At 34.0% G+C, this 9,839-nt stretch overlaps 2 protein-coding genes across 2 annotated transcripts; one reads left to right on the forward strand and one right to left on the reverse strand.

The window, feature by feature from the left end:
- The first annotated feature begins 2,009 nt into the window (after positions 1-2,009).
- On the forward strand, positions 2,010-4,913 carry LOC127075124 (uncharacterized). The gene is made up of 4 exons (XM_051016570.1): positions 2,010-2,231; positions 2,352-2,436; positions 2,742-2,951; positions 4,490-4,913. Exons 3-4 carry the CDS (start codon positions 2,772-2,774, stop codon positions 4,661-4,663), a joined length of 354 nt encoding a protein of 117 aa, XP_050872527.1. The 5' UTR covers positions 2,010-2,231; positions 2,352-2,436; positions 2,742-2,771; the 3' UTR covers positions 4,664-4,913.
- Positions 4,914-5,160: 247 nt separating this feature from the next.
- LOC127075122 (gluconokinase) lies at positions 5,161-6,406 on the reverse strand. Its single transcript, XM_051016568.1, has 4 exons — positions 6,195-6,406; positions 6,076-6,118; positions 5,863-5,942; positions 5,161-5,695 (listed from the first exon to the last, which is right to left on the reverse strand). The coding sequence occupies exons 1-4, from the start codon at positions 6,208-6,210 to the stop codon at positions 5,271-5,273; spliced, it is 564 nt and encodes a 187-aa protein (XP_050872525.1). The 5' UTR covers positions 6,211-6,406; the 3' UTR covers positions 5,161-5,270.
- Positions 6,407-9,839: the final 3,433 nt, after the last annotated feature.

Below are 9,839 nucleotides of genomic sequence, written 5' to 3' on the forward strand. Positions count from 1 at the left end.
ACACAGTCAACCTTGTCAAATCTATTATTCAAAGTATGCTCATTCGTTCCATGTCGATATATGTGTGTCCGGTTACTCTTGTTGGATATTTGGAAAGAGTTGCTCGAAATTTTATTTGGAGTGGTGATTCTTCTAAGAGTAAATCTGTCATAGTAGCCTGGAAAAACATTTGTAGACCAATCTCTGAAGGTGGTTTAGGCCTTAGATTGTTGGTTTCTCTAAATGAGGCCACTACTCTAAAGCTTAGCTGATACCTTTTCAAATTTGAGGAATCTTGGACAATTATTCTTCAGCTCTGGGTTTTAAGGAAAAACAAAATCATTAAGCATCACATTTTCTCCTCGATTTGGTATAGTGTCAAGAATGACACTCCGTTGATTATGAGAATTCTTCTTGGTTCCTCAAAAATGCAGAATCTATTAGATTTTGTTATGATAATTGGTGTGACGCCCCTTTCATCTTGACCATGGGGAACCGAGTCGTTGTTGACAACCCAACTCCTTTAGTATTGATCATAAATTGGATTTCTCGAGAAGCAATCATGATATCCCATATTCTCTCCAAGTTAGAATCCATAATTGCCACATTCCTTTTGATCTTCGTCCGGATAAAAGGATTTGGAAGCATTCTCCTTCGATGCGAGCTCACGCTAAAATTTGCTTATGATTTTAAAAGAATATGGGTGTTTGTAATGATTGACGGCGTTGGATATGGTTGAAATCCATTCCACCCTCAAAATCATTTTTGGTTTGGAGGCTGTTTCTCAACAAGCTTTTGAATTATGACCAATTAAAGAGAAGAAACTTTTCTTTTCCTTCTAATTGCAGTCTCTGCAATTTGGCTAAAGAAACTACTTCACATCTTTTCTTTGACTATATCATGTTGCACATCTTTGAAATTGGTTATGCAAAGCTTTGAAGATTAACAATCAGATTCATGATTGGGAGGACGTATGAAACATTTGCAATAGAGCATGGTCTGATTAACGTAAGTTAATCTTTAATGTTGCTTTTATCCATCCGTTCAATGCTGTTTGGATTGCTCGAAACAATGTCAGATTTAAAGAGAAATTCATCAATACTTCTTCTATTTCTGTAATTTTACCGGCTTGTTCTAGAGTCATAGATTTTTCCTTTATCAATATTCATGATTTTGAAATGCTCAAATATTTTAATGTTAGAATTTAACCTCCTAATGCTTATAAACTTCTGGAAGTTATTTGAAAACCGCCTCCGCGGAACTGGATTAAGATTAATTGTCATGGAGCGTCTTTAGGCAATCCGGGTCCGTCTGCTTGCGGTGGTATTGCCAGAGATTATGATGGCCGCTTTCTTGGACCTTTTTCTCACTTTTTGGGAGTCTCAAACTCTTTCATTTTCAACTCTCAAGTACTATGTCACAAACTGTGTACAAGGATTGACATAATTTATGGTTAGAATTCTTCCTGTCACCTGATTAAACTTGACATATCTATAGTTTCATAATTTTTAAACTACTATTGAAGAAATCTGAAATAATTTTTTTATAGGTATTTTAGAATTTCTGATACACATTAAATTTTCGATAGTATATTTATAATTTCCGGTATATTGAAAATTTTGAAATTGTTGTGAATTTAAAAATATTTTAATTATTCTATTTTATATCAAAAATTTTAATTAAAATGATTCATATTCAATTAGATTCTTTTTAACACTTTTGAAATTTTGAAATTTTCGATATCGTATTTAAAATTTTAAAATTTTCAATGATGTATCAGAAATTCCAAATTTTGTTACTTGTAAATTTTGTTTTTTGAAAATTTCAATATTAATCATATTTCTTTTGGAAATATTTATTTTTTATTAGAAATTTTAGAATTTCGAATAAAAGAAAGTTTGAAAATTTTTAGTCTATACTGCAAATTTTTCAATAGAAATAAATAAATTCATAAAAAAATGATTTTTACAAAAAAGATATAATGACAAAAATGTTCGAGATTTAATTGGGATATTAAATTGATGCGAAGATCAGCCCAACGAAAGTCCTTTTTGTCCTCAGTCTCTTTCACTTACAATTACAAACCCTTAATAATAAAACTGGAAATTAGAGAATCAATTTGAGTTTTCATTCACGCATCTCCGATTGCGTGTGGCCTACTACGGTGATGTTTTCACAGTTATCATTCTAACCGAAAATGAAACCCTCAAACAAACCCAAGCAATGACCATAATCACAATAACATAGTTCAGGTTCATCTTCTTTCTCACTTGAATTTTCATCCTTTTTTACTACCACAAATTCAAATTACCAATTCATTACATAATTCTGTTCTGTTTCGTTTCTTTTCTTCTTCATATTTTCATAATTAGGTTTTTGAAGAGCACTCAGAAAACTCAACATCACTGGTCGCAAAATCCAGAACAAGTTGCTTTTGTTTTCATAATTTGAACCAAGGTTTTTGTTTCTAGCCTGTATAGCCGTATTTATTTTGATTCATATATAATGATTGGAAAATGTGTTTATTGTGGGGTAACGGACCGTTTCTTAAAGCCTTTGAATGAGAGTGCATGAATTACACCGACACCGGCACTGATACGGAGACACTGATAATAATTTAAGTGAAAAAAAGTGATTGAATGTAACTACAGTGTCAGACATTGATACCTGTTAGGGTTGTTTTATGTTATTTCTATTATTGCTTGGAAAGAGAGGGTATTATGTTTCTTATAGTGAGTGTAATTGGATTCTTTTGGATGTAGTTTGGGGTTAGGTTTGTATTTTGGCGGAAGATGTCTATGCGGATAAAGGCCGTGGTGGATAAATTCGTTGTGGAGTTGAAAGAAGCATTGAATGCTGATATTCAGGATAGGATCATGAAGGACAGAGAGATGCAAAGTTACATCCAAGAGCGTGAACGTGAGGTTGCTGAGCGTGAAGCTGCTTGGAAGGCCGATCTTTCTCGTCGCGAGGTACCTACTTGGTTCATTTTTAATTTTCTTTTACTTTGAAAAAAAAATCCTCTTCTGTGTAGATGGGACGATGAGGATAATAATTAAGTGCAAAAGCCCTAATTTCATTTGTATAACAACAAATATTTGGTTGTAGTTGAATTAATTGCCTTCTTGAATCTTGATATGTTTGAGATTAATTTGGTATTATGTATTTTGAGAGTTTGTGAAAAGAGATTTTCGTTGTAGAAGGGGAATCCTGAGTTCTCATTCACTCATTGAAGTTGTTCTTTCTTTTCAATTCAATTTCTTTGGTTCCTAAAACTTCCGCATATAATTTTAATCTTTGATGTCACAAACTACTTGAAAAAGTTAAACTCAAATTATCCTGTTCCTGGTTCCGTAAGGTTATAGGAAAAATTGAAAGTATCAGTTAGAAATACTATTGTTTATAAATAGCAATATAATAGTATATGATTGATCAGATAATTATACTGTTTTTCCTCCTTAAGTTTCAGATGTAGAACTCGACAAAATCATTAAAAAATAACAGAAATGGGAATGGCACTGTAATCTTCTAACAATTGATAGTTTCATAGTGTATATTTGTGAGTATCAGTGTATTTTGTGTCTCCTCTTTAAATTTTCTCGGCTACTTGTGACATCCTTTGATCTTATGGATATCTTTAAAATGGTAAGGTGAAAGGATAAAACAATATGGCAATGCCAATTTCACTTGTCTTTTGATTGGAATTCTATGATGTGCTATGTAGTAGCTATTACTTATATTTCATGTTGTCATGTTGAAGACGTTTCTGAGTGGCGGACACTCGTATGGAAGATGTCAAACACTTCGTTCCAGTTTCTAAACACCTAGCCAACACTTCCATACTGGCTAGACTTTTCTGAAACACAACTGGTACAATATTTCCATTTATTTTAATGATGCTGATGAAACTGGAGGGTAAAAGGTCTTTAAACTTATTAGATTCTTTTTAGCCTTTTGGTATTAGATGAATGAATTGAAGGAAAAAGACAGTTGATAAATCATTTAAAATTTTTTTTTTAAAGAAACAAATTGAATAACGGTATAGGTTAGTGTTTTTTGGCAATATTCTTTATCACTGGGAAATTGTAATACTTATCAAGTTCTTGTGATATGATAACGAATATAGATCTTTTATATAACTGGTGTCTATATTTTGGATATTAAGAGTGTCTGTGTCTATGGTTCATTGAAATATGTGATGTATGGCTTATATTTGATTGAGATGATGAACAATTTTTTATTTCTGAATTGTGAGCATCCGTTACTTTTTGAGTATCTTATCTTACCCTGCTGACCCTCCTTGCCTGAGGAATGATGGTATATTAGATGAATGCTTAGTTTCTTCTTTATGTTAATATTTAAGATCATAGGATTAAGACAAGGATTTTGGTATGATGCTTCTGAAATTGAAGAAAAAGAAAAGTAACTTTTAAGAAAAATGATAATACAACCCTCACAATTTGGATAAAAAAAAGTCTGTGTTCTCATTTTTTTTATTCCAATTTTGCAGGCTGAGGTCGCCCGACAGGAAGCAAGGTTAAAGATGGAGAAAGAAAATCTCGAGAAAGAGAAAAGCGTCTTAATGGGAACTGCATCAAATCAAGATAATCAAGACGGAGCTCTTGAAATTACAGTAAACGGTGAAAAATACCGCTGTCTCAGATTCGCCAAGGCAAAAAAATAAGACTTTACTGGAAAATACCGTTGTCTCAGATTCGCCAAGGCAAAAAAATGAGACCTTACTGGGGTGACAAAGGAAAAAGTTCGCCAAAAGAGGGCTGATCCTGCTGGGACTGGTTTAGCTCAAATAATGTACATCTAGGATCATGTATTGTCATTTAATTGTTTTATTCCAGTTTATCATTATGTCAGATTTGAAAAAAGTGTTATTTGTTGCTCAATTAAATTTATTATATGATTTTTTTTGGTGACCATTTTGCTGATGACTTTGTTCCAGAAAATTATTACTCTTCGGTCATAATTGTAATAAGCAAAAATAAAAAGTAAAATTTATTAAATACTTCTGAATTAAATCACGAGTATATTAAATACTTTTTGTTTATAGTAGTGATTAAGATTTAAGATATATATTATTTTCTTATAACAGTGACTTGAAGTAGTATAATTGTTTGTAGAAGATATGTAGTAGCATATCTTTGTAACAGCAATAACCAATACATATAAACAAAGATACAATACTCTGATTATGTGTAATAGTGAAGTTAAAGAATCCACAAGAATTGAGTAAAAAAAATTAATCTACAAGAATTTGTAAAGGGGGATCAGCATAATCATGATTGAAAACAGCCCTGAAAAGGGTGCATTTCTTTAATGGTGTCAACAATGGATTCAGGACTTAAAGTAGCATCAACCCTAAGTATTCCCTCAGACTCATCAATCTTGAGCAAATCTAACTGAGATTGCAGAAGAGATGCAGGCATATAATGTTTTCCTTCTGCAGCCCTCTTATCGACTCGAGCAATCAGCACTTCCGCAGGAACATCCAATAGAATGAAATTCACAGCACTTGTATAACCCTCCAATGTATAATCAGGATCACCTGATCTAAGTATTTCTCTATATTGCTTCTTCAAAGCAGAGCAGCCAAGAACCAAACCCTTTTTGTTAATTATGTATTCTTCAATGGCAACTCTCAGTGATTCAAGCCATGGCATTCTGTCTTCATCTGTAAGCGGGATTCCCACGCTCATTTTGTCTGTTGTATGGAAAGAAATGAGATGCAAACCAATGAAAAAATAAACTAAAAATAAGCAAATTTTGTGAACTGCTCAATCTGAATCCGACTCCACAATACACACCGAATGCGTGAATCCATGAATATCAAACTGCAGGGAATCTATAAGAACAGACAGTAACAATTACCTTTGTTTGATTGAGAATGAAAATCATCAGCGTCAAGATATTTATAGTTAATCTCTTTTTCCAGCTTTTGTCCAATTGTGCTGTTCAATATACATCCAACAGATAAGTTTGGCAAAGAAAAACTTAACATATCATAAAATGAGAAATTCTCAATAACAAATAACTTAAGCCAGGAAAATAAATAAGCAGTTATGATATCTGAAGGACAGTTACGTTTTTCCGGCTCCGCTGACACCCATGATGACGATAACCGCACCTGTAAAAACCATCGAGTTAATGAAATTTGCATACGAAAATGAATGATCCAGGAAGAGAAATAGTAAAGCATTTACCGTTTCTTGAAACCATGGGATGCGGAGAATAGAAACGGTATGTTTTGTGTTTTGTGATAGATAATAATTGAAGAAAGTTGAGAGAGAGAGAGGCTTAAGAATGAAAAAGTGAAGTGCTGTTTAAGAGATAAAGACAAATGATGCAATTATCTGAGTCAGGTTTCGGTTATTTTGAAAACAAGGTATGCTAAAAAAAAATGAAGAGTCGTGCGAGATGATAAGTGTTGTTTGACGAAAAAGTAAGAGTTGAGTTTTGAGTAGATTTTGTTTTGCTTAGTCACATCGGTCTGTCTGACCTGATCCATCTCGGTGCAATGGACGGAGAAATTCTCGTCAACTAATACTAATATAAATATTAGAGAAAAAGGAATAATACATTAAATATAAATTAATGGTGAACAAATAATTTTATTTAGTACGTAAAACAACATATACAAAACACAATGTCAAATCATGATCTCATGTTGAGGTATTCATGATTATTTCTAGCTCTATTTAGATATCTTTTAAAATTAGTGGAAATGAGCAGTGTACTGTAGAGCGGGCATAATAGAGCATATTAAATGAAATGAAATTTTCTTCCCATTATTTAAAAATTGAATGAAATAAAATGTGTTATCAAATATTTATTTATTTATACCTTCACTATTTAACATTAATTACAAAAGTTAAAAAGTATAGTATGTACAATAACACAAACTACCATATTATATACATAGTTTATTTGATATGTGCGTGGATTTTAAAATTGGATTTCTATGTGCCAAATGAATTTTACTCTTGTTTTTTATAATCATCTTTCATATTTTATATTATTTCCCGACCTTTGATAGATATCAAAAGAGGAAGAGATATATAAGATGAGAAAGTAATATGAACTGTAAGTAATTAATAACGAATGGTATGAATTTATCTCGTAATCCAACTCTTCCATAAGTATAGGGGAATTTAATTGCATATAACATTTGCCAAAACCCAATATAAAGACTAAAGAAGTAAACCATAGAGCAGGTGGATTCAATTTCTTCCTTGAGCAGGCAATTATACACACGGAAGCACTACTAATAGTTTAGATCTATCTGACGGCCGATCGTGATTCACGTCTCATTCTACTCATTCAATTGTCAACTGCTTCTTCTATTTAAAAAGGAAAGTGTGTATGCCAAAGTGTAAACCTTGTATGCCAGCTTCATCACCATTGCATCAGAAGTTTAGGACTACTTGAACAAAGCTTGCCTTCTCGTTTATTGATCAATTTTGATTCCACCATAAAACATTGACGTTGTACATGGGAATCAAAATCTAATTCTTGCTTTTTTTCAAAGTCTAGATCTCCTTCGTTAGAATTTCATATCTCCTTCATTAGAAGTTTAGATCTCGTTCACTCGAAGTACATATTTTTGTTTCCCGATCAATTTCCTCAAATTACAACTTCCATCCACCAGATCCTCTCTTAGATCTCCGCTATTCAACGACAAGCTGCTTCCGCTGCTGATGAAGCTACCAAAGATCCATCATTTATTCCCCAGAGAGTAGACAATCTAATCTTAGTAACATCTAGGTTAGTTCCTTCGCGACAAGATCTCGTCCAATCTAGAGCATATTAGGGAACATTCTAGCCTTTTTTTGTTCCTAGGATCCGCATAGCAATTTCACCAAGGCGAGCCTTCACTCAAACCTCCACCACCGCCTATGATATTTGGACATGAAATGCTTCTTGGCTTTTAGCTGTTTCAAGCTAATCTTGGTGTCCAGGGAGCAAACGATCCACTGAAGAATGTTTACAACATGGTGAAACAACAGAATTCACAGGCCATTGCAAAAAGGCTATTCAAAATTGAAGAGAGCCAATAACATGTCAACCTGAAAAACAACGTGGTGCAAAAAGTCGCCTACCAAATAAATCAAACCATTATTATATAACTAGCCTTTGTTAGAGTCATAACGCCACAAAGAGAAATTCCAATATCACCAGGTTGTTTCCACCATTGAAGATACCATACCCTTTCCCTCGTCCGTTAAGGGCTAAGCGATAGTTACACTCCCCCGGAGGTCCTCCACCCTCGTAGATGAGAGAGATATGAAAAAGATGATATAACTTAGAGCGGAAGAGAAGTCCCTTGTCTGCGCTTATCCTCGATAGTAAAATTTTGAGGTCGCTAGAGAAACCTCCCAAGTTTCAAAGCTATGATCCAGACGAACACGTCGATCACGTGGATGATCAATTGGACTACTACCATTCCGAAGAGGTAGTAAAGTGAGAGTTGTTTGCACTAACCCTAATTGGATCGACAACAACCTAGTATAAAAGCCTCTCGGACGAAAGCATAGATTCGTGGAGAGACATTTGTGAAGACTTTACCGCTCACTTCATCGCCCAAAAGCGTCAACCCACTATGGCCCTCTTTAGTGGGATTACTCATGGAAATAAGAAGATCATGTACGAATGTATTGACTGATTTACTAAAGTGGTTGTAGCTGTGGGGGAATAAATAAATGATTGAAGCATTTGATTTGAGAATGACTACATGTTCCAAGAGAAGTTAGGGCTCAAGGAGGTCTATAGTTTAAAAGTATTCCTAAGTAGGGCGCAAACATACATTAATTTTGAGGAAAACTCTTGATCATGGGGATCAACCGAGGATCGGGGTACACCACACCCAGCTGGCCATCGAAGAGAGATGCTAGTCGGCATAAAGAAGAAAGAGAGAACATACCCCCGTCCATATTTGATGCTTATACTCCTCTGAACATTTCACGAGAGAAAATTTGGAAATAATGTGATAACCTAGATTTCAAATACGTCGAGATCAGGAACCTATATCCAATTAGAGAGTCTTCATGAACAGAAAAGTCCAAGTACTTTCATTTACAAAAAAATTACAATTATAACACGAACGATTGCTTCCAACTGAAGGATGCAATTGAAGGAATAATCAAGAAGGGATAATTAATTGAGTATACTAGATATGGAAAGAGATCCCTGGAAGAATTACCAAAGAAGAAACGCTCATCGTAGATAGGTAATCCCCCAAGACAACAAACAAAGTTGTTGCTAGAGCTAATGTTAAGAATATCAACAATGGAGAAGAAAAAGGACACAAAGAGAAACACTAGTACATTGCTTCCTTCTATGGTGGTTCCTCGAGGGAGAGGAAAGAAAGTTTGAGCCGTGCGCATAATTTTTAATGTTTCAAGTATTAAAGTGATGGAAAAACAGCGCCACGATCGACTTACCCCTTGTACTCACACCAAAATTGGAAAACTTTGACAAACTTCTAGTTCACTGGATATAACTGCAAAAATGTGATCATTAAGTGGTTCATAACATTGATTTCAGATTCATCAAAAGGAATACGAAAACCCATGAGAGAGAATAAGCACTCATGAAAATGGACGACACACCCATCATATTGGGCCCATACCCTCTTATCTCCATATGGGGGAAACACTCTACAGTCAAACATGTGGATCTATGTGCTTGCAGGTAATTAAGATTAGCATCCAGATTTTTTATGACGACAACGCATGACAATATCCTGACGATAACCAAAGCATCTTATAAGAGACTCAAAATCAAGTGCTTATACAATCAAATACTATCTAGTAAAGTCTTGAAGCTACTCTGATGAAATGTGTGAAAAC

This window comes from Lathyrus oleraceus, chromosome 4 (genome assembly GCF_024323335.1).
Source record: "Lathyrus oleraceus cultivar Zhongwan6 chromosome 4, CAAS_Psat_ZW6_1.0, whole genome shotgun sequence".
NCBI lineage: Eukaryota > Viridiplantae > Streptophyta > Magnoliopsida > Fabales > Fabaceae > Lathyrus > Lathyrus oleraceus.

Bases quoted from the DNA above. Each gene is read 5' to 3' on its own strand.
- LOC127075124 (XM_051016570.1), top strand. From the start codon at position 2,772: ATGTCTATGCGGATAAAGGCCGTGGTGGATAAATTCGTTGTGGAGTTG. The intron at 2,952-4,489 runs GTACCTACTTGG...CCAATTTTGCAG, and splicing joins CCGATCTTTCTCGTCGCGAG to GCTGAGGTCGCCCGACAGGA.
- LOC127075122 (XM_051016568.1), bottom strand. The intron at 5,943-6,075 runs GTAACTGTCCTT...TATATTGAACAG, and splicing joins GTCAGCGGAGCCGGAAAAAC to CACAATTGGACAAAAGCTGG. The intron at 5,696-5,862 runs GTAATTGTTACT...TCCATACAACAG, and splicing joins TCATTCTCAATCAAACAAAG to ACAAAATGAGCGTGGGAATC.